Source organism: Elaeis guineensis, chromosome 1, assembly GCF_000442705.2.
Source record: "Elaeis guineensis isolate ETL-2024a chromosome 1, EG11, whole genome shotgun sequence".
In the NCBI taxonomy this organism is placed as follows: domain Eukaryota; kingdom Viridiplantae; phylum Streptophyta; class Magnoliopsida; order Arecales; family Arecaceae; genus Elaeis; species Elaeis guineensis.
Genome location: NC_025993.2, coordinates 106,346,496 through 106,371,118, shown reverse-complemented (window position 1 = coordinate 106,371,118; position 24,623 = coordinate 106,346,496). Strand labels below are relative to the sequence as shown.

Below are 24,623 nucleotides of genomic sequence, written 5' to 3'. Positions count from 1 at the left end.
CCATAACTTTACAGCTATTAAGGAAGCACTTATTAATGGCCAAAAGGAGTAAGTGTGTTTTTGGAGGAACTGAGGTAGAATATTTGGGATATTTTATTTCAGCTAAAGGCATAGCTACTGATCCTAAAAATTATAAGCAGTGCAGTAATGGCCCATCCCTAAAACAATTAAGCAGTTGAGGGGATTTTTAGGCCTCACGGGCTATTATAGAAGATTTGTCAAGGATTATGAAAAAATTTGCAAGCCTTTGACTGATTTGCTTAAAAAAGATTTCTTTGAATGGAATGCAGAATTACTATCTCTTTTGAAGTCTGAAAGCAGGCAATGACCTCAGCTCTAGTACTTGCTCTTTCTGATTTCTCCAAAGATTTTATTGTAGAGATTGATGCATCAGGGGTTGGCATTAGAGCTGTTCTTATGTAACAAAGTCATCCCATTGCTTATATCAGTAAAGCTTTGTCAACTCAACATCAGCACCTATCAATATATGAAAAAAAGATGGGAGCACTACTTGAGAGAAAGGTATTTTATGATCAGAATAGATCATCAAACTTTGACGTATCTTCTGGAGCAAAAGGCTAATTTTTCTTACCAATTTAAATGGTTAGCTAAGTTGATGGAGTCTGACTATAATATATGTTATGGGAAGGAAAAAGAAAATACAGTTGCGGATGCTTTATTAAGGTTACCTGATTCTGATTTACTTTGTCTGTCCATTTCAAGTGTTTCTATAGATTTATTAGAAGACATTAAAAGGAGTTGAACTTTAGATGAGGATTTATAGCAATTGATCTCTCAATTACAGCAAAATTTTGTATCTAACCACAAGTTCACATGGGATAATGGGTTGCTGAGAAAGAATGACAAGCCTGTTGTGGGAAAAGATGAAGGCTTGAGGACAAAGATTGTGGGTTTATTCCATAATAGTAGTATAGGAGGCCATTCTGGTAGGTTTGCTACTATCAAAAGAATTGCTGCTATATTGTATTAGAAAAGGATGATGATGACAGTCAGAAATTATATCAGAAAATGTCTAGTTTGTCAGACTTGCAAATATGAGAATATAGCAATATTCAGTCTCTTACAGCTCTTACCTATACCAGAAGGAGTCATTACTGATGTTTCTGTGAATTTTATAGAAGGATTGCCTAAATCCAATGAAAAGAAAGTTATTATGATAATGATGGATAGGTTAAGTAAGTATGCTCATTTTATTGCTCTTTCTCATCCATATTCAGCTTCTACTGTTGCACAAGCCTTTGTGGATAACGTCTAAAAATTTCATGGCAACCCTCAAACCATTATAAGTGATAGAGATGCTGTATTTACTAGCAAGTTTTGATAGAAGCTATTCAGATTGCAAGAAGTTGATATGCATTTATTCACTTCATGTCATCCTTAGATTGATGGCCAAATTGAGGTGGTTAATAGGCGTTTGGAAGGCTATCATAGGTGCATGATTACGGAGAGGCCTTATAACTGGAGCAAATGGTTATCGTTAGCTAAACATTGGTACAACACCAATTTTCATTCAGCTATTCAGATTTCACCTTTTGAAGTTCTTTATGGTTATCCTCCTCCTATTCATATTCCTTATTTTCCTGAGGACACTGCCATTTTGTTGTTGATCAACAGTTACAAGATAGAGAAGATATGATTAAGGTGTTAAAGCAACAATTATTGAAGTCTTAGAATAGGATAAAGCAACAAGTAGATAGACATAGGTCTAAAGGTAATTTGCAATTGGTGATTGGGTGTACATTAAGCTACAACCTTACAAACAAAAATCTGCAATTTCTAGATTGGTATAGAAAGTATCTCCTAAGTATTTTGGGCCTTATCAGATCATTGATAAGATTGGCACAGTGGTATATAAATTGGCACTCTTCGCATTCCATGTATCCCAATTGAAGAAATTTGTTGGCAATCCAAACAATTCAAGCACATTGCTTGCCACTTTTTGTAATTCTAACATACTTTTAAGCCTTTAGCTATATTTGACAGAAGATTGGTAAAACGATAAGGTCGATCAGTTACTCAACTTCTTGTTTATTGAAAAAATTATTCTCCTGCGGATGCTACTTGGGAGTATGCTGAAGAGTTTCAGCATAGGTTTTCAGATTTCAACCTTGGGAACAAGATTGTTCTTTAGGGAAAAAATTGATACGTTAAGAATTTTAATATTGTAATGATCATGCTGAGCTGGCAAAGTTGTGAAGTCTGTTAAGCTGTTACAAATCTGTTAAGTCTGTTAAACATACAAAAAAATAAAAATAATAAAATTTTTATTTATTTATTTTTTTTTATTTTTATCAATTTGTCTGTATCACAATACTTCCAAGAATAAAAAGAATATGAAAGATTTTTTATAGACTTCAAAAAAAAAATATCAAATTGCACGTAAATCCCAGTCTTATGAACATTGGAGAGCATCCCGAAGTATTCGACTCCAATGATTTGGGGTCAAATCCTGCCCTCACCTTTAATACCTGTTTGGTTGGCCATTCTTGTTTCACCAATGCCTTGAGATTCGCGTGCATGAATCCTTATGCCCCATTGATACTTCGTAAGAACATCTAAATGCAAATGAACGACCAGTAATTAATCATTACCACTTATTCCCACTCTTTTTCTAAGCTGGCTCCAAATCATCATTATCGCTGTGGTCTAGCTGTCTTCCCCTTTTTCTAGTCCGACGTCTTGTCCAACAGGATCTCAATCATTCGCCGTTCTTGAAAACAAGGGAACACAAGTTCGACGGCCATGATGCTCTGCAACACGTCGATCCAGCTCCGCCCAGTAGAAATCCTCCACGTGTCAATAACCCAACTTAGGGTTCGGGTTGTATCTTTTGCGCAAAACAATGATCATGTTCTTTAGCGACATCGGCCGTCCGCGAGGTCCTCAGAGCAATCCGAAGATTCGGGCTGTGCAGATCTCGGGGCAACTATTGCGTGATCCAACGATTGATTCGCCTGAAGGAAGATGAGTCCTGCTTTCGCGTGGATGATACAACCCTGTCGCAAACCTTAAACACCCCGACAGAACAACACCCGTCTCTCCGTTCCGTTTCGTGCCGTTACGTCAAGCAACTCGGCTCAAGGGTATTTTCGTCATCAGATGCGCGTAAAGACCGCCGAGCTCTTCCAATCCCATCTCTTTCCCTCGCCTCCCAGGGCAGCGATAAGATGTGAGAATACTGGTCTCCCGGCGATGACCGGAACCCCTATACCCGGGCCCTCGAACCCCAATCTCGTGTCTTGAGGTGTCAATAAAAATTCTGGGCCCTCCTCCGATCTTAGGATTCTTTTCGTTCCTCTTCGCAGCGATCGATCGTTCTGATCTCGGCGGAGAGCGATTGGCCTCGAAGAACGCTGATCGTGGAGGGTCTTTCGCTTCATTTGGGTCGGGCGAAGGGGTGAAGGAGTGGAGAGAGGGATCTTGGAGGGAACGGCACCATGAGGACGATGGAGACGTTACAAGATCTGATCGAGGAGGCCAAGGTTCGAACCGTGTGTTGGGCCATCTGCGTCTTTGCGATCACTTACTTCTTGTCGCGTACGTGGTTCTTTTCTTCCCTTTAATTGCGCAACGTTTTTGTTCTTTGATACGTTTTGGAGCAAAGAAATCTTCTCTAGGTTTTGTATTCTTCGATTATAAAGCTAGCCCTGGAATTTGAAGTGAAAAAGGTTGAGCTTTTGGTTTTTTCTTTGTTTTTTTTTGCCCACTCGACTACTTGGCGAATAACATAAAGAAATCAATTTTATGCAAGAGTTCTTTCTTGAATGAAATTTGGAATTAAATGAGTGCAAAGAATTATACTATGAAATAATAATACGGAAAGGTCGTAATCGAAGCTGAATAGTCACGAGTTGGATATAGTACCAAGAATGCTTCTTTAACATTAGAGAATGCGCTTCTTGGGAAGTTGGTGTGAATCTGCAGTGTACCACTCGCGGGTAAGTCAAGTGCATCTCTCTCTCTCCCTCCAGAAAGAAAAGGTTATCTTTAGGTGGAGTATGCATGAGTGTTTTGTTGGGGAGGAGGGTAGCACCTCAAAAGGAATGGGAAAAAGTAGCAAGGTAGCACTATTCTCTGTTTGCAGTCCCCCCTGCAAAGCAAGTTTTGTAGTGAAGGCATGCAAGTTATTTGCCAGTTACAGGGAAAGAGGGGGAGAGAGAGACCTTCAACAATAAATTAAAATTGTTCGTGCCAAACTTCCTTTACTCTGTTTTATTCGGAAGTCACTGCTCATATAAGTCGCTCTGTCATTCTCCCAAGTAGGTACTTGATGTTATGGCTAACAAATACTTCATCTTGTAGAATGAGGAAAATCTAACCAAAGATTGCTTAGTGATGACCTATGAGAATCTGAACAATATGCCATGTAAAATCAATTTTTGGAACATTTTGCTGGGTCCTTGCCCTATGTATAATGGACCTTGTTTTGCCAAAATAAAGAAAGAAAAGAAATTATGTGCATGTATGTGCACATGTGACTCTGTGTTTTAGATTCATATCCACTCAAATTCTATAGTACTTGAAATGGATAAATAGAAGTATGGAAACTTATGAAGAAGAATATATGTACATTACCTATCAAATGGAAGCAACTTGTACGCTTGGCATCTATTTTCCTTGATACTTCAATAAATTTTGTAATCATGGAACTCAAAGATATGCATAGGTGTTTCTATAAAAACAGCTAATTTGAAACACAATTTTTAAGTAATTAAGAAGAAAGTATAATGCGAAACCTAGATTCTTTCTTTCCTCATTCAAATAGATTATTCATCATTTGAGAGACTGTGTGATCATATGGACTTGGTTCTTTCACCTAAAGTCTTTCATGTGGTGCATCCTCAGTGTATGAACTATTTTCTGTACATAGTGGGGCATTATAATGACATTCAGGTTTAATCCACTGTTATGCCAACTTGATCAGGTGAGTATACCTACATGTATATGTATCCCAGCATGCTCATTTTGTATTAACAATCTGATTAGTCATTATATGGGATAAAAGTATCATATGAATGTACAAAACAGTAACATACATAATTGTACATGAGTACCATATGTTACATGTATAAATAAATATAAATATAGCATGTGGATATATGTTTTAGAAACTTTACTAAATACTTAAAAACATTGGCATGTGAAGTATTTGTATATTGCTGCAAAAGGCCATTGGTCTTTAAGGTACCTAAGTTTGTTTTCTCTAATGGACTATGGCAAATTTACCAGACATATTCTGTAAGTGCGAGGAAACGAGCTTGCAGATTCTAAAGGAGACATTGTTGACTTCACTAGAGGTATTTGTATGTGTGTGCCTTTGTTTGTGTGTGTATACCATGTCCCTAGAACAATAAAATAGTGGTATGTGACCCTGTTTATTCTATTTGATTATGTGCAATTGCTACTATCTAGGATAATTTCATAATTCTTCTTTTCTCCATTCACCGCTCTTTCTTTATGGAAAATTCCCCAGAAAAGTTTTTTTTAGTGTCGTTTTCATCATGGGCCGTTGTTTTTTGTTTTTCACAGATACAAGTAAATCGATGTGGACAAATATTCCTATATCAATTCTCATACTTTCAGTCTTCCGGTTTCTGTCTTATGAGGTGGAGCTCCGCTGGAGGGTGCGTCCTGCCCATAAGCAAACATTTTTATCTCACTTGGAAAAGAAGCAATTATCTCTAGATGATTTTCGTCTTTCTACTGTGCCACCTACTTCAAGGTGGAGGCGGAAAATTGATTCACCCACTGTGGAGGCTGCCATGGAGGAATTCATTAACAAAATCTTGCAGGATTTTGTTGTAGATCTTTGGTATTCGTCTATTACTCCTGACAAGGAGGCTCCGGAACTTATACGTACCATCATACTTGATGCACTTGGTGAAGTATCCAGAAGAGTTAAACAGATCAACCTCCTCGAGTTGTTAACAAGGTGCTTTTGAATTACTTTTGTAAGTCTCCAACAAGCTTTCTGTAACTTATTAACATAGCTGAGATCTCCTTTTGCAAACAAATTCTCTTTATGTTCCAGGGAGATGGTTGACTTGATAGGAAACCAATTAGACCTTTACAGAAAATATCAATCAGAGATAGGCACCGATGTTATGGGAACTCTTTCCTTTGAGGAAAGAGATGAAAGGTTAAAATGCCATCTAATAGCTTCCAAGGAACTTCACCCTGCTCTGTTATCTCCGGAGTGTGAACATAAGGTGCGAAATTGAGTATAGCTTGCTCTTGTATTCTTATATCGATGTCTTTATAGCGTTGTATGTTTTATCTGTTGTTAAATCCAGGTTCTTCAACGTATTGTTGGAGGAGTTCTGGCAATAGTCTTGAGGCCACAAGAAGCTCAATGCCCATTAGTTCGCTGTCTCAGCAGAGAGCTGTTGACCTGCTTGGTTTTGCAACCCGTCATGAACTTGGCCAGTCCTGGGTAAGCTTTTTACTAACTTAACAACTCATTCATATTTAGTAATTTTGTTCTGACTCATGTTCTAAAAAATTAATAAATATCTTGAGCATGGTTCACAACATCGGTTTCAGTACTCATACCAGTATTATGCTGGCCTAGTTGGTACAAGTCAGTTTGTCGTACCAACACTTAGTATCGTTTCACTACCATGATCTTAAACAAACTTATTGGCAATCTGCTCAGTATTATCAAAATTTCAAAGTTGTTTTTTTTCATTTTGGTCAGAAAAAGTGGAAATTGCAAGCAATGATAATATAATTCCATACCAGGGGAACAGAAATTTAGGAAAAAGGGTGTTAAAAACACAAGCAAACACAGAGACTGCTATGAACTGAGGGCATGTTATTTATGCCTTTAAATTCTTAGTGATTGCCAAAGGAATAGTTATTTGAAAACTCTATATAAATGATACAATCTCTTAATGATAGTGAAACTAGTAAGGAAAATGAAAAAAAAAATGTAGTTAGAATGGCCCAACGATAATTGCTAGAGTTGGGAGTTGGTGTGGGTGCAGATATCTTAAGTAAGGAAGCACTTCGAAAATGGGTGCAGGATTGAGTTTCCAATGATTTTCTGAAGCAGGTACATTTCCCATATGAATTTTCTTGCTGCTAGGGTCCAACAGTCCTATGGCTTTAGTTGCATTTATCGAGGTAAAAATGATGGCACGATCATGTTAAATGAAGATCTAAGGAGGCTTTAGTTAGGCAAGGTGCTTCAATCCTTATTAAATGGTTTAGACAGAGAGACCTAAGCTGGCATGTATGGCAGCTCTGAAGATGGATACGAAAATGCTCACATTATAACCATAGGTAGCTCTCACATGATATTCATGAGGCTAAACGCAACTAGTTGATCCAGGCTTGATGAAAGTTGTGGTTATCAAGAAAGCTTTTGTTGTGGAGGGAGAGCAAATGAAAACTACCCTCCTAGGCACTATTTAGCAGTTTAAAATAGAGCATGTTAATACAATCACCCTGACAATGGAGGAAGGATTTGGTGGCACCAAAAATCTTCCAGAAAAGATATCGAAGCATCAAGGTGCTGGCCAATTCCAGCATAAATACCATGTCCACTGTTGGAAAGTTGTGATGTAGGACAGTCTAGATGTTGGAACCTATTTAGGTTGAGGATAGAAGGGCTGTTACAATGGTTTGTTGGAATGTTATATTTAAACCTGAAGTTTCAATAAAACTAAGCTAGAAAGTTAATGTCTTTGAAGGAAGGTAATGGATGATTATTGTGCAAACCAGAATTTAGGATTCTAGGTCTAGACTGTTTTCTAATAGGGTTTGTGTGATTAAACAATCAAAATCAACTTTGCTGGAATTTTCTTGTGAAAAATCAGAACATAGGAAAAGAATCAAATCAAGAAAACAGAATGATACCTACCGGCCTAAACACTAGCATGCAACCCACATCTCACACTCAGGATTTGAGGGTCTCACACCTTTGCAGAATCACATCACTAGAGAACAAGAGGACAATGTTTAAATCATCATTTTTCATGAGTCAACCATCCAACTAAAAATAAATCTAAGACCAACCATATTTATAGACTTCTAGAACTGATGGTTTGATAGGAAAATAAACTAGAAAGGAAATAAAACATATATCTAACCTATGCCTCTCATCGCTTAAGGGGATGGGTGGCCAGGATTTATTAAAGGACTGGCTGGTTTACTTTGTTTTCTTTCATATTCTTCTTATGGAAATGAAGAGGCTTTAAGATGGATACATGGGCTGAAAATATATGCTTTCATTTTCCTTTTAGAACTCCTAAAGAAGGAATCTTAAGTTCTGGTTGCAGTTCTTTGTGATATATTTTTTCCTTTGACTTTATATTGGAAGTACACTCAATGTTGGTCTCTTTTACAAATGATGATTCTCCAGCATGACCAAGCAACACCTTAGAGTTCTCGTTTGATTTTCAAACTGTACAGAAGTCCTAATGAGATCCGGTTCTGCAGTGACACCTTTTGATGCTGAAATGCTGTGAACTATAACTGGCCCTTTTATCTTCATTTTCTCCGTTCATTTGATCTCCCTTTATTTTTCTTTCTTGTATTATTTATCTTGGCTGCTTTGCACACTTCAATTCAGAGAAATTACTCCTGCATCAGGGTTTGTAATAGCTCAATGATGTACTAGATAGGGTCAAAAGCCCAATATATAATACAAGAACATATCATGTTCTTATCCAATTCAGGGATATGCATTGTAGATACATGCATGGTAATACTATGGATGATGCTATATATCTTGGGCAATAAAAGTCAAATGTCCTGATATATGAGCTAATCTTTTTCTATGGGTACCTTTACAAAACAATCTAACTTCATTGCTATTTTTCCACAGTTATATCAATGAGTTGATTGAATATATATTCCTCACCAATAAAGATAACAGAATCGGAGAGGCAGACTCTGATAGATTAACCAATGAAGATATTCTTGCCCATGATAATAATGTTTCTGGAGGAAATACTTGGATTGCTCAACCTGAGTCAAGAGCTACAGCTTCTAACCAATCGGATGTTTTGATAATGGCTAAAAGTGGTGGCGAAAAAGCACTTGCTAGTTCTGAGCATGGTCATCCGAAAACATTACAGGAAAGTTCTGAGCATCATATACAGCCTCATGCAGCGGAGTGGGCAATGATACTGGATGCTGCTACAAAAAGAAGATCTCAAGTCCTTGCCCCTGAAAATCTTGAAAACATGTGGACAAAAGGAAGAAACTACAAAAAGAAGACTGCTACTCTTATGAAGGCAGGAACATCATTGGGGTATCCGAGTACTGTGCCAGGAAACGTAGATAATACTGTTCATACAGGAAACACAGGGAAGGGAATGTTGACCAATATGAATGAAAGTACTATAAGTATAGATGATAAATATATGGTTCACTTAATGCAAGGATCCAATAATAACAACCGATCAAGTGTAGCAACAAACCATGAGCAGCATGTTTCTCAAGATCTGGTTAGTATGCAATCTAAAGAGGGGGGTCATTTTGGTGATGGAAGTGATGACAATGCCAGGAAAATTTTTGAAGGTAACAAAGGTCAGCTAAAGCGATCTAGTAGCACACCTGATATCGAAACAACATTAATGGGCAAAAGTGGTGAAAGTGGGATTACTGGTTTCAGGGAGAACTATAGTCAAAACTTGAGCAAGCATAAGGAAAAGAAAAGCTCTGAATTAGTTTCCAAGAATGAAGGATCTTTCTATGTTCCAAAGATAAGGTGCCGGGTGAGTATTCCTTTCATTTATCTGTGTCAATTGTGCAGCTTCTATGGCTTCTTGCAGAGTTGATGTTTCTGTCAATCTGTACAGTTGTTAATTTATCCTGCATAAAAAGGTTTAGGTTATTTTTGGATGTTTTATTTTGCTTACCATATGACACATATAGTCCTTCAAAATATTCATACTATGATGGATCTGTCATTTTGTGCTTTATCTTCTGGTTTCTCATAGACTAGACATCTGGTCCTCCTTAACTAACCTCCAAAATTTGCTGCTTATTTGTGCTTCAAAGCTTATTCAATATGTTGCTTCTGTAGAGGGCTGGAAAGTTCTTCACAGTCTTGTTCTCTCATCTGTTTTCTAAGAAGTATATGCTAGCTAACTTTGACATCATCCAAGGTAATAATTCTGCCTTCTTTGTAGTATCATCAACTTGAGATCATTTGATGTTACCACTAGTTCTATATCAATTCAAGCGGACTGGTGCAAGGAGGAGCAAATGACTATGTTTGGCCTTCTTTTCAAGTAGGAGGATGGCTTGTGCTTAAAATCGTGAAGCTGAATTCTAAATTTTGGTCACCTTGCATTTGCATCTCCCCCTCTGGGTGAAATGTGTAATCTATGTAGTCTTTTGTGTCATCCAAGTTTCATATCCATAAGCCACCACCATAACTCTTGAAATGTTTTCTTCATATACTGTGCCAATCTCTGTGAGTTCCCAATAGAGTTGCATAGACAGTATAACTTCAGAAACAAACCTCCACCCCCTTTCTTTCTTTCTTTTGGTAGCTGGATCTTGCCATTAAGTTTATACCTCTTTCCAGACACTTAAATCATTAACTCTTCTTCTGGTCCAACAGTTGTTCGCTTTCATATAGATATGATGTTATGGTTAAAATGTGTTATATATATATATATATATATATATATATATATATATATATATATATATATATATATATATGCATGCGGACATTATATGTAGATGTATTGCTATAGTATGCACACACACACAGATACATCTACATATAGCTATATGTATACATATACACATATACATATATATGTATATGTATGCATATGCTTGTGAGATTAAATGAGGCTTTATTTTTTCTGTTAGATTTGATCTGTTAGATTTTTCTGTTATGCACATTATAATATGTCAGATACTGCCATGCTTATCTAGTTACATATTTTTGCAAATACGGCCATCCTGCTTTTTAGTAGTTGAATAATTTAATCTCTGAATACCTCATGATTAAAAATGCAACAAGCAAACAGGTGCAGTGACATTTCACTGTGAGGAACATGCATGTTCTCTGTAAAATACTTGTTTAACTATGACATGCTTTCTACAATATTTGTTGCTAATTTGTTCCTGCTTGCAAAAGGAAGCACGATATGCAATCATATGGTGGAAATGATGGTCAAACTAGAAAATGTTTTCTATAATCTTTCTACTTTTGTTTTCTTTGCCAAATTTTAACTTATATCGTCATTGCATTTAAAATGTTTGTGCAGGTTGTTGGAGCATATTTTGAAAAGCTTGGATCTAAATCTTTTGCAGTTTATTCAATTGCTGTAACTGATGCAGAGAACAAGACCTGGTTTGTGAAAAGAAGGCATGCTTTTACCAAGACATCCCTGTAGGCTTTTGATATATTTGCATCCATTACTTTCAAAAAGAGGCATTCTTCATATATATTCATGTTTCTTTATGTATTCTCTATTGTCTTTGCCAGCTGAAGTCTGTTAATTGTGTAGGTGTTTTGAGACCTTGCTTATATTAAATTTCTCTTTATATATATTGGTCTACCTGATGTCAACTTTTCACCCTTTTCATTGGTTGTGTTCTATAGATTCGATAAAGTAAGAAAGAAGGTTATTTATAGTTTATTTTCTTAGCATATTGCTCCAAACCCTTCATGTCAGTAATGAGATTTTTTTTTTTTTTTAAATAACAAGGGCTTCTATTTATGAAGTTGCACCATTCATGTATGTGTACTCATAAATCTTGTTCATAGCATATTTTTGGGAAAATATGTTAGTAATACATATATGAATTAAATGTCTTGTTAATTCGAAAAAAATTCTTATATAAGATTCTTTAAAAGCAGAAACATTAGTTGTCATGTGTTATATGGATCGACTAATTTCTTGTATTTTTCTATATTGATAATATTGACAATTGGATTGCAGATACCGAAATTTTGAACGGTTGCATCGGCATCTAAAGGATATACCTAATTATACATTACATTTGCCCCCAAAGAGGTTTCTTTCATCCAGTATCGATGATTATTTTGTGCACCAGCGATGCATTCTTCTTGACAAATATTTGCAAGTATGGTTTGATGCTCTAGTTTGCAACTTTTTTACTTGGTATGTGATATGCCAGCTTGACATGTTTCTAGTTCATCTGGCCAGGATCTTCTGTCAATTGCCAATGTTGCAGAGCAACATGAAGTATGGGACTTTTTAAGTGGTTCTTCAAGGGTATAAATTTTCTCAATACATTTCCAAGGAAAGTTTGTTACTGTTAGTGGAAGTGGGGTTTCATTTTTAGACACTTTCAAATTCTCTGAGAAGTTGATCCCGTTTTTGTTGTTGTTTTTTTTTTTTTGAAGAATTACTCTTTTGGAAAATCGACCTCAGTGATGAAAACATTAGCAGGTACATGGATCTCCAAATCCCTTAGTTCTGACAGCTTACAAAAGAAAGTTTGATTTCGCCTTTATTTTATGAAACCAAGATCAACTTTATTAATTTCTTCATTTCGATTTTTTTATATGTTATGATGGTACAGACTTGGTTCTAGCAACAAAATATGATTTTTTCAATAATTTCTTGATCTTGTTTTTGCCCAGTTGTTTTGTACTAGCATATGTACAAAACATTCTTTAATGTTGTAACTCTTTGATGCTTATTTTGAATTTTTGATACTAACTACACTGTTTGGAGAATGTTCTATTTATTATATGCAACGTCATGATGTGTGATTGTTTGTCATTTTCATGCATCATAGCTAGATACAATAGCTTTATCCCTATAAATTGAGGCCAATTTATTTCTTTGCTGTCAAGCTGAGCTGCACATTAGTCGGGTATGGCTGGAAGTTGGTATTCATTGTTCAAAATTGAAAGCAAGCATAACTAGTAAGTAAGAGACATAACATTTACTTGATCGATTGAACAACTGCTGACACTGGACTGTGAGAAAATTAGTATAGTTGAGTGGGTTTAGCTCACTAGAATATCACTATAACATGTCGATCTACTGCTATGCTCCTGTATGATGAATCAGTAAAGCCCCTTTAGATATGTTGAATTTTAGAGTCCACCTATGCTTTTGAATGTTTGTAAAGGGACTCTCTCTTCAAATATTTACTGATTTTGGCTAATTATAGAAACATTAAACATGGATCTAGCAAATGATCACAAGCAGCTTAATGCGATCCATATAGTAAGTGCTTCCTTGTAAAAGAGTTTAAGTGACAACAACAATCCTTTCATCCTCTAGCCTTCAATTGACCCAATCAAATTTCTCCTTCCCACATATGTCACTGTTTGAGTCCTCATTATCCACAAGTTGTTTTAGAGAATGATTCTTATACTATCCTGTTAAAGTGCTAATGCAAAAAGATGGATCTTGGGAGTGCTGCACTCTTTTGTCAATTACAAGGGCATTATGATGGTGCAATATCCAAGGATTTATAAACACTTTTAACTGAGTGTTTATTGATTTTGGCTATTTTTATGTAAAATTATAGAGGATCTAGCAAATGATCATAGGCAGCTTAATGTGATCCATATAGATAGTCCTTGTAAAAGAGTTTGTTAAGGGATAGCAAAGCTCCTTTCATCCACCGGCTCTTAAATTGACCCTATCAATTTTCTCACACATTTATCTTATGCTTTGAGTCCTCGTTCTGTAGAGCTGCTTTACTGACTGATTCTTGTACTATACTGCTAAAGTGCTAATACAAAAAGATGGATCTTGGGGATGCTGCTCTTTCAACAATCATGTGGGCATCATGATGGTGCATTATCAGAGGATTTATAAACATTTTTTGCGGGTAGATTTTTCCAAAAAACAATCAAATGATGTAATTTAAGTGCTATGGTTATGGTTGTAAGCAAGATCCACAATCTTGACATATAGGTTTAGCACAGTGTGGTTGATATCATACAGTATGTACTTCTTACTCTCTTTTTTTTTTTTTTTCAAATCAATGGTACTGGACAAAACCTGGTGATACGGTTCTGTACTGAGTGAAGTTGCACGGTTCTGCTGGTTCAGACTGATTCACATTGGTACGGACTGGTTCCATACCGAACCAGCAAACTGATCCTGTTCCACAGCGGTTCAATATGGCATGCCTGGACTAGGCGGTTCGGGTTGGTTTTGCAGTCTTTGATTTAAGTATCTTGTTGTAATGTATGGTATGGTGGAGTCTTTTCCTGCAATGTCTTGCTGTCTTGATACCCAGCGTAAACTTGTAGGGCACATTATTAATTGATTGCCACTTTGTTCAAGACTTCTATCCTAAAACCTCCACTTAAGCTTTGATATACCAAACATCTTGCTGACTTATTTGAAAAGATTCAAATTACAACAATTTTTTTATATTTGCCAACATGCCCTTCATCCAAGGTTCGCAAAACTGGTATCAAGAACTGAACCGATATTTCACCAATTCGGGTATGATCGGTATAGTATTGTATGCACCTTGGATTGAGACAAGCTCTCAATGTTTTCTCAAGGACTGCAAAATTGACTTGAACCATTGGTTTGGGGCATACCATATTGAACCATTGCGGAATCAAGACAGTTTGTTAGTTCAGTATGGGAACTGATCTATATTGGTCCATACTGGTTCGAACTGACCGAAATCACCTGGTTTCAACTCGGTACTAACTTGTGCTGCCTTGCTTTGGATAATAACTTTGATAAGAAGTGAGAAAAAAGGGGCTAGGAGTTGTCTCAATGTGGGGTACATATTGTATCAACCATATTGTAGCGAACCGGTAACACATCGGTATGGTAATTGGTGCCAAGATTGCAAACCTTGCTTTTCTCACTCCCAGCCATGGTACTGCCCAAAACAAGGTGATATTGGGCGTTCATGCTAGGTTAGGGCCGGTCCAATTGATATACTGAATCGAACCTCGATATTGTGCTAGTACTTTATTAATATGGTATAGTGTAGTCAATAAGGGATGGTATGGGTCGGTATGGTAGGCCTTGCCTTCATTGTTAAGAGGTGATGATGTGTTGTCATATTACACAATACTCTTTTTTTTTTTTTTTTCAAAATAATATGCAGATGTGTGACTACGTGATGCACCATTCACATGTTACAGGTGAAAACCAGCTGCATGAGTAATTGTATTTTTAGGCTAATTTCTTGAACAGTAATTTGCTTTATTCCCACCTTCCTAAGATTTGCTCCTTGAGTTTATTAATGATTAGATGGATAATCTTGAAATCTTTTATATTGTCTCCAACCTAGAAGTGAAGAAAATAGACATTTGGCTTCAAAATCAGTCATCTCAATCAACACTAAATTGTTAATTAGGATCTTATTACTTGCGTTGGTGCAATAGTCTCTCCTTATGCTGAGGTTAGTCTGCGTACATCTGACCTCCCCAGATTATGCAATGGAGGTAGCCTCGTGCATCAGGCTGCCCCGTTTTTAGGATTTTATTACCTCTGTCCTAAAGCATTATTCTTGTCTGGTTTAACAACCTGATTGGATATCCATCTTGACAGCATCAGTTTGTACCTGTTTCAGGTAAAATTCTTTAGTAATATCACAATGAATCTTACGAGAGATAATTGTGTTCCCAAAGTGCTATATTCTCTTGGCTAGTGTCCAGGTACTAGAGTAGATCAATGGCTTATTTGATAGGTATCCATTCATGCACATTTATTTTGAGAAAGAATCATGAAAGACCATCCCCAACTGCTTTCCTCCACCAGGAATCCTAGTGAGACTTAAATATTTTGGCTTTTTTTCATTAAAAAAAATCTTGTGGCTTTTACCTTTGCCTAGTTTTTCTCTGGAGTGACAGTTTCCTGCTGTTGTTGACATGTATAGAGTTGCATGTGAGCATGCTTGCATGTATTCACACTTTAGTGGTCTGCAGATGGTGGGATCAAGAAAGCCACTACTAGAGGATGGTGTTGTAGCTTTCTTATTTGCAGGTTAAAGTAGATAAGTCTGATAAGCATCTTTACATGGAGGAGCCTAGTGAGCAAGAAATGTTGTCTCCAATCATATCTTATGTTTACTGTCATGCTTCAGCACCAGAAATATTTCTAAGTTCATCTGCTTATGTTTGTTCTAGGCAAAATTTAATACTGTTTGGTGTATGTTTCAGAAGCTGCTTGTCATGATCCTATTTCTTATTTGACAATATTCGATAGTTTTGTCTTTAATTGGATGGCACATCCTGTCTAATATTCTTGTTTGTAGTTTATCTTAACCGGTTGGTTTTGTTTTGACAGTCAATGTGGATGATGCTGTGGATGATATAGTTCGTCAATTTAAAGGGGTTTCTGATGGTCTGCGTCGTGTTGTTGGCTCGTCACCATCTCATGCAACTTCTGCCCCTGGAGCTGAAAAGAGCATGGCATTACCATGGACTGAAGAAGTGACAAATAAGCTCTATCCAGGCTATAGTAATATAGACACTTCCCATAGTTTGTCTGATGATGAACCCCATGATGAAGACCGATCTTCAGCAGTAAATAACGGATGGCACTCTGACAATGAATTAAATTCCAAAGGTTTTCCACCTCGTGTTGTCAAGCGCATTGAAGAATCTTCAAATCTGGATTCTCAGAGAAGCCAACATTCTGATAAATTTGACAGACTTGTATTAAATGCCTCAAAAACTTCAGTAGCATCTGAGATTTTTGAGGATCCGGTTGGAATGCCACCGGAGGTACAAATAGCTTGCAATCTCTATTTTTGACATATTATTTCTTTATTACAGTCTCTTTTTTTTATGTCACTTGGCTTCTGATATAGACACTTAATATTAATAATCCTTAAAATTACTCATGTAAACCTGCTAATATAATAATTAGCTATTTGCTACTTGGCCATTCAAGTGAAGGATTTGCTTGTTTTTATGATTTCATATTTTGCTATTGCATCAATTGAAAGAAAATTCATCCCATGTATTATTTTTGTTTAGATTCAAATGCTTGAGTAATTTATGACAATTTTAACCATCCTTCCACGTCCTTTGTCCTGAAACTTGGATTTGTTGGCACTTGGCAGAATTATGTCTCTTTGGCTGTGCTATGCTTTTAGATAGCGGGATTGATATTTCTGCATGCTATCCAAGAATAGTTAAAATCTTTCTCATTTTGTCACCCTAATCTAATGATATATTTGGTGGTTCATCACTGCTTGTCAGCAAAAAAAGAAAAAAAAAACTTAAATCAAGTGTTATTTTGATGTGCTATTCAGGGTCCTGGCCCATGATTCTATTCTTGGATTCTGATCATTTGAACTCTTCCACAAGTAATTTGTAATTATGGAAAAGACCACATTTATCTAGTCTCAAATGATTTCTGAGCATCCCATGGGCTGGTTGCATAAAATGAGATCCAACAACTTTACGGTTGATAGAAGAGAGTGGCTTTCTATAGGGCGATCATATCAGTGGCATTTGGGTGGTCTCATCTTTCAATCAGAATATCAGGAAGATGGACTTGCAATACTTGGCGTAGTGGCATAACAATGTTTCTTTAAGGAGCCTAGTTCTGCTTGCTTCATGATGGATGAATTGATGAAACCTCTTTCATTCATAAAACAGCTGCAATGATCAGAATCAACATAAGCAATGCTCTTTTACATGGTTGAAATATGCATTTGGATATCCTTGGCAGATAGAAGATTTGGTATTAACATTATGCTGACTTCAGAAATTAGAGAGGTGGATGAACAAGCCAAAGATGCTATCATTTAAAAAAAAACAATGTTGTTGGACAGTTGGAGATAACATCTTCCCAGCAATTGTGGAGGATGAACAATGATGAGTGATCTTATAAGTTATTCTTTTTTAATTTTCTGTGTTTTAACTTTTTAGCCTTCCTTCTATCTTTTTGTCTTGTATAGTGCTCTCTCTTCCTTCAAGCAAGATCATCTTTGCTGATGATTAAAAGGAGATAGTTTAATTTAATAATCAATTTTGGATTCAACTTTAAAACTTTCTAGAATTTGAACTTAATAGTATGGAAACTGTACCATTACTGGCTACCTTTGAAACAGAGTAGCAAGATATTCATACATGTCTGTGACTTGCTTTTGATATCCTATTATGACACATGCTAATTGAGGATTGTTTGATAACTTACTGACCGAACGGTAGAACTATAGAATTTTATCCACTTGGTGTCAGTAACAAATTTCAATATTTCAATGATTTTATGGATTTACTTATTATATTTGTTTTTATACCATGAAGATTTAGTAGTTTTGACATTTTTCTTTATGCCTTCCCGTCGCTATTTTGCAGTGGACACCACCAAATGTTAGTGTGCCACTGTTGAATCTAGTTGATAACATATTCCAACTGAAACAGAGAGGTTGGCTGAGGTGCGTTATACATTGCATTTTTATGACTCGTTTCTTCTAATGAACATCCTGAAAATAACTTTTTGCAATTTGTTCCTGCATTCTACACCTTGACTATTGTTGTTGTGTTTGTCGTACTCTCAATTACTATATTTTGCAAGGGCTCCAATTCAATTTTTCAATATTTTCAGCATTATCTTCGAGCAGATAGGGTAAATTTTAAGTTTTATTATTTAGAACTACTACAAAATGATTCACTGGAGTTTCATTTCCTATTTTCTGCAGAAGACAGGTCTTTTGGATTTCAAAACAGATTTTGCAGTTAATTATGGAAGATGCAATTGATGATTGGATTCTTAGGCAAATTTCTTGGCTACGGAGGGATGATGTTATTGCACAAGGGATTCGATGGGTTCAAGATGTAAGTAGAGAATTATATGTTTCTTCACCTTGTTTGCAATAGAATTCATCTCAAGTAGCAACTTTGTTGTACTTTAACAACACCCCTACCCTAAGGCATATCTAAGCGCTTTGTTCCAACCTCAAAAATAAAAGTTCCTAGAAATTGTGTTATTATCTTTGGCAAGGGTTGGCGGCTCTCTAAAATGCATTTCTATTCTTAGATCATATGAAACTTGTTTTCAGTGAAGTAGAAGATGCTTAAGTGAAGCATGAATTTTTGATGTGCTTATTCCTATTTTTATATATTAGGCTTTTTATTTTAGTTTAAATGCAATTATCAAAGTTTCAAATATTAATGAGATGGTGGGGGATAGAGGGTGAGCCTTGGTGCAATAGCAAGGATGCTTCATTGTGACCTAGAGGTCACGGGCTAGAAACATAGAAATGATCTTTTCAGATATAGGGGTATAGTTATGTACATCTGACCCTTCATAGACCCCACAATGGCAGAAGCCTCATATATACTAACCCACCTTTTTTTAGGATGGTTGAGCCACCCTTTTTTTGGTATGGTGGAGTGTCCGACCATCTTGAGTTTTGAGATGGAATGAGTCGGGAAATGAATTGGGGAGAGATGAGTCGGGTTGAAAATGGGTTGGATATTAATTGGGTCATGTTACCATTTCTGTAATTTTTTTTGTGATTTTGGTTTCTGTAGAGAACAATAAAGAAATGAAAGTCATCCTTGTCAGCATTATTGCTGATGATTTCCAGTACGGTTGAAAATGGGTTGGATAAAATCCAACCGCATCCGTTTCCCTATCCAATTCGGTTTGGATTCGGGTAAAAATTCTGATATCCGATCAGATCTGGATTTGAGCTCAGATATCTACTTATTAATCTTGCTGGATCTGGATTTGGATTTTAAAGATTTTTTGGATCCAGATCCTAGTAAAAAAAACTATAAAATAAACTGTAAATCCTAGGATTCGATCTAGTCTCCTAGTTAAATGACGGGCACTCAACCACCAAGCTACAATGTAGGTGGTTTATTTTGTTTATTCTATGTACTTACAGCATTAATTATTTAATGTTTTAATTATTATTTTTATGGAAAAAAAAAATCTCTTCTCTTTGATAAGAAAATAAAAAAAATATTATTTATGATGTTTGAAAACTTAATTGCTAAAATAGTTAAAAATGTTAAAAACTTTTTTGTATTCTTGTGTTTATATATATCTTTTCTTACAAGCTCAGTAAAAGTAGATAATTCATGATTATTTTTTGTTTATGCTGTAACTAAAGAGTAATTATAGTATTTGATGTAAAAAATATTTATATATTATATATTTTTTAATTTTAAATAAATTTTATTTTTAATATTTTAATACAAATTGGGTCGAATTATTGACCTGGATAATTGGCTTGGTTAAATACTTAGTTACTTGTGTGTCCTTTATGATTATATAATTAGTGTCAGTTTTCATCATTGATTTCTGCTCAAACCAAATTTATGTCCGAATAATATCCGACTTATATCTGTATTTGGATAGAAAAATATTTGGATATAACTAATATCAAATTCATATCCATGTGCATTTAGAGCAAATATGGATATTAATTTTGTTATCCATTTAACATCCCTATCTATATTCATTTTCCCTGAAAAAATATGGATATGAATAAGGATATTCTAGTATCCTAGCTGTTTCCAGCCATAATGTCCATTGATTTTGTTTCTGTCACATTTTCCTGTAAAGTATTGCACTGTATATTCTTCATCACATCCCTTTCTAATTTGCTTTTTCCTTACCATTAGTTCATTTTTACATTTCTCTGCCTTTCTTCAATATACTTTATCATATTGTTTTGAGAAATTTGAATGTTTTATATAACTGTCTTTAGTTTGCCTTCTTTCAGAATTTAAAAAAAAAAAAAATTCTGAAACTTGCATAAGTACTTATTGGTAAACCTTCGATAGTGAATCATTGAAAGAAACATACAAGTTTTTATATCATCTACATATTTCATTATATTCTTTGTAAATAATTTATCGTTCTAATTTTTAAATATAATTGATTTTAATCTAAGCAGATTCTGTGGCCTAATGGTACATTCTTTGTAAAGTTGGAGAGAAGTCAAGGGAATATGGATGGCAGTCATTTTAGTCAGAAACCAACTCAAAGTACCAGTCAGATGTATGGTGATAAGGTGACCAGGCCAGGCTCTTTTGAGCTCCAGCTTGAGGCAGCTCGTAGAGCAAGTGATGTTAAGAAAATGATACTTGGTGAGACAGCATTCTTTTACAGATTCTGAATGTGGGTTAGTGTGATTTCTCTATCAGTTTCAGTGTTTCTCAGTTAGCACATAATAAGCGTCATGTATTTTTTGATCTGACCTATCTGCATGACCCTGACAGTTTTTAGCTATGATCTTGTTCCTGTCCTTGCATTGATTCTGTAAGCATATGGAACTTAGTTTTTACATATAACTAATGAAAAGTTAAAAATGCAAAAAAAAAAAAGAGAGTAATCTAGGCATATGTCTTGCAGTGATACTAGTCATGAGTTACTTTGTTTCCAATTCCTACTGCCAACTTAGTCTTTATTTCCATGCATGTTTTGAATGGATAGAACCACAATATTAAACAGAGAAACTCTTGAAGATGCTATTGTAGGAAATACAACATTAAGGGGCTGTTTGTTTTCTTGCAATTCAATTACAGGCTGTAATTCTTGCTTGCAGTTGGAATTGCAGTTGTAGAAAGGGGCTTTGTTTGACTATTTGTAAGTGAAATGCAACTGCGACTACAATTTAGTTATGGTTGTTTGGTTGCTTGATATTGAATGGGATATGGGTACCCTGTACTTGAGCTGGTAGCATTACCCCCTCCAACAAGTAAACTTTTTATTTTTCTATTATAGTTTATTTAGTATATTATTTTTATAATTGTAGTAGAAATATACATTGTTATTATATTATCATTGGATTAATATAAGAATAGTTGTTGTATAAATTATATCAATAAAAATTACTTTAATATTATAATAGTTAGATATTTTGTAATCACAAAATATATATTTATAATGTGCATTATAATAACAAATAATTATTATATAATATTCATTATTATTGTTATAATAACATTATGTATTGATTAGAATAAGAATCATTATGATACAATAATAAAAATAATAACAATACTTTGATTATAACAGTAATAATGAACTATGTACCTGGCTACTTTCCAAGTAGTGAGCTCCTAGGCTACTTTCCAGTTGCAAGGAATCTTGTAATTGGAAACTAAAGTTGGCTGCAGATCTAATTGTAACTGTTGTGCCTCTTTTGCAGCTAAACTGCAGCCTACAGTTACAATTGCAGGCATCCAAACACTTGTTTTTGGTGCCTGCAATTCAATTGTAGCTAGCTGCAGTTGCAGCCTGTCAGGTGCAAGCAAACAGAGCCTCTGACATAATGAGTTGTTAAAGCTAGTTTTAGACAGGCATTGTCATTGGTCCCTTTGCTTTTGAGTGATTCTGGACCTGTGATGCAGTGCCTGCATTTGTTTCACACTATGGATGCTTGGGGTATTCAACATATAATGCGTAGGTTTCTACATCAAATGCATAATATTTGTAGTCTTGGGGAGATATTTAACCTCATGGTGCAGCCGTACAGGTTCAGCATGCAGTTTCTGATCTGGTTTTCGTTGGACCAAATGGGTTTCAGTTTCTGCTGTTTCAACTTTCAACAATTTTGGTGGTTCTCGGGTTATTTCGGTTCAAATTTATTAAAAAAAGCCAAAACTAAGGAAGAAATTTAAATAAGACAAGAAAATAAATTAGATATTGTTTAAAAGTATGAATGTTTAAATTACTTGCTTGGTGGTTTTAAGCTAGGGTAATGAAAAGTACTACTTGATGCATCATTTTTCAAAAATTATATTAGAACTTTTAGCTGACCCAATTGAATGCTTTTGTCAGGTGGAGCTCCAACTGCATTAGTCAGCTTGATTGGGCGTAGTCAATACAGGCGGTGTGCAAAGGATGTTTATTACTTTATCCAGGTTAGCTTATCTGAAAACTCTGGTATATCTGAGTCAATGTGAATCAAAGATAGAACTGTTTTCTAATCCCTGAAAACATCTGTGTTTGTATCTGCAGTCTACTGTCTGTGTTAAGCAGCTAGCATATAGCATGTTGGAGCTGGTGCTCGTTTCGGTGTTCCCAGAATTACGTGATCTAATACTTGATATACATCAGAAGGCATGTAATCAGCCAGTGTAAGGAAAGTATCATGGCTAGTCAGGTTTGTAGATTCTTTCACCATGCGGTGTCTCTTGCACTTCAGCAGTTGTGAGCTTGAACCTGAAGAAAACTTGAGAGTTCATCAGTTGGCATTTTTCTCTCCCCCTCTGGTTGACATTTTGACAGGTCACCAATCTGCTGCAGTTGAATTTGAGGAAGAAGTCTTGGATTTGGAGTGGTTTTGTATACTGCCATTCAAAATGTACAGTTGTACATTGAAAGCATGTATATTTATTACCTGAGTTACACCAAAAGGATGACATTATACAAGATATTCAGCCTAGACGCTAGCTAGTCCAGCGAAGTCATTAGCTGTTACAAGTGTAAGGTTTCATGTAATTCTTTTCATTGGATTTATTTCTTGGGGTTCCATCTATGAAGTACAAATCGTATGGGTCTGCCTGCCTTTTTTGGATATTCTTCTCTTCTTCCACATTTCAAATCCCTTGCTCCATAAGATGATTGTACAATAAACAATGCCCTTAGTTGAGTATGATAGAACTTTTCTAATGTCATCGCCAATAGATTTTTTGATTTAGGACTTGCCAATTCATTGGAGCAAAAGTTAAAGGTAAAACGTGGAGCAATGATTGTCATATATTCATTTACCTGTCATGCAGATATGTTTAGCTATTAAATCCGACTCTTACCGGGACAGCTGTAATGGCATTCTCAAATTATGATCGACACTGGATATCAGTCTGCATTTGATGTTCCAGAGCAAATTCTACTGATTAAATGAGTGTGGTAGGACCGTAAGCGAATGCTGGGAGGCCTCACCGTTGTGCATTGATAGCATGCTGAAGTATCCAAATCAATGGAATGATTCAAAGGTAATTTGTGGAACCCAATCATACAGTTGTTTCATATCATTCTGATTATAGAGTGTCATCGGTAAAGACCTGATGTCCTACATGTGTTTTTAGTAATGGAACAGCAGAACATCCTCTGGAGGCTGGGTTTGGTTGCATGCCATTTCATCATATCTCTTTGCTTCTACAAATGAGTGCCCATGATAGCATTGTGTTTAGAACTGTTTCTTGTGCGGTGGTGATTGTTATTCTTGATCTTTGATATATTTCAGTTATCTGTTTTTTTTTTTTTTTTTTTTTGCTTATTTGTCAGCACTAATACGGGTACCTTGTTTATTAGCTTTGCCTACATTATCTGACTCGTATCTCAACACTAACTACCATGCTTACCAGTAATTGTCACTAATTTTAATTCCCAAACTTCCTTGCTTCATTGGTGAAAGAAACGGGCTGCTCCTTAAATTTACCCAAGTGGATAGCTCCAGTGGCACATGCAGCACTTCACCTACCAGTGCTGTTCGCCTTTGTGTTTAAGATGGAAAATCAAACAACTGGTGCAATTAATGTGGGCAAATTCGGATGTGGAGCTACGACTCGTGTAACTTGATCTTCTATTATAACAAACCGCGGCCTTTACAAGGTTAATTAAATAAATAATCATCTTAGAAGGAATTTTACACTTCTTATTTCTAGCAACTTTGCCTCTAATACCCTATCAAATAAATAGTAGACTTCAAAACTTAACCTACTAGGAATAAATCAATTGACC

At 35.7% G+C, this 24,623-nt stretch overlaps 1 protein-coding gene across 4 annotated transcripts; it reads left to right on the top strand.

Annotated features, from left to right (window-relative positions):
* Window positions 1-3,143: 3,143 nt before the first annotated feature.
* On the top strand, window positions 3,144-23,457 carry LOC105038321 (uncharacterized). 4 transcript variants are annotated; one of them, XM_073258592.1, is made up of 16 exons: window positions 3,144-3,558; window positions 5,551-5,953; window positions 6,053-6,230; window positions 6,315-6,454; window positions 8,852-9,746; window positions 11,262-11,386; window positions 11,940-12,084; window positions 12,168-12,236; window positions 12,368-12,413; window positions 16,251-16,690; window positions 18,275-18,354; window positions 18,619-18,754; window positions 20,830-21,022; window positions 22,719-22,801; window positions 22,899-23,043; window positions 23,169-23,457. In XM_073258592.1, exons 1-15 carry the CDS (start codon window positions 3,459-3,461, stop codon window positions 23,019-23,021), a joined length of 3,156 nt encoding a protein of 1,051 aa, XP_073114693.1. In that variant the 5' UTR covers window positions 3,144-3,458; the 3' UTR covers window positions 23,022-23,043; window positions 23,169-23,457. The 4 variants fall into 4 exon arrangements, with proteins under 4 accessions (XP_073114693.1, XP_010912390.1, XP_010912391.1 ...); XM_010914088.4 differs by having other exon boundaries at window positions 22,899-23,457; XM_010914089.4 differs by having other exon boundaries at window positions 3,145-3,558; window positions 11,262-11,362; window positions 22,899-23,457.
* Window positions 23,458-24,623: the final 1,166 nt, after the last annotated feature.

What these genes read in the sequence shown, in the direction of transcription:
- LOC105038321 (XM_073258592.1), top strand. Translation starts at nt 3,459, where the DNA reads ATGAGGACGATGGAGACGTTACAAGATCTGATCGAGGAGGCCAAGGTT. An exon ending in ATGAACTTGGCCAGTCCTGG is followed by an intron (nt 6,455 to 8,851) that starts GTAAGCTTTTTA and finishes ATTTTTCCACAG; the next exon opens with TTATATCAATGAGTTGATTG. An exon ending in GGATTCGATGGGTTCAAGAT is followed by an intron (nt 18,755 to 20,829) that starts GTAAGTAGAGAA and finishes TAATCTAAGCAG; the next exon opens with ATTCTGTGGCCTAATGGTAC.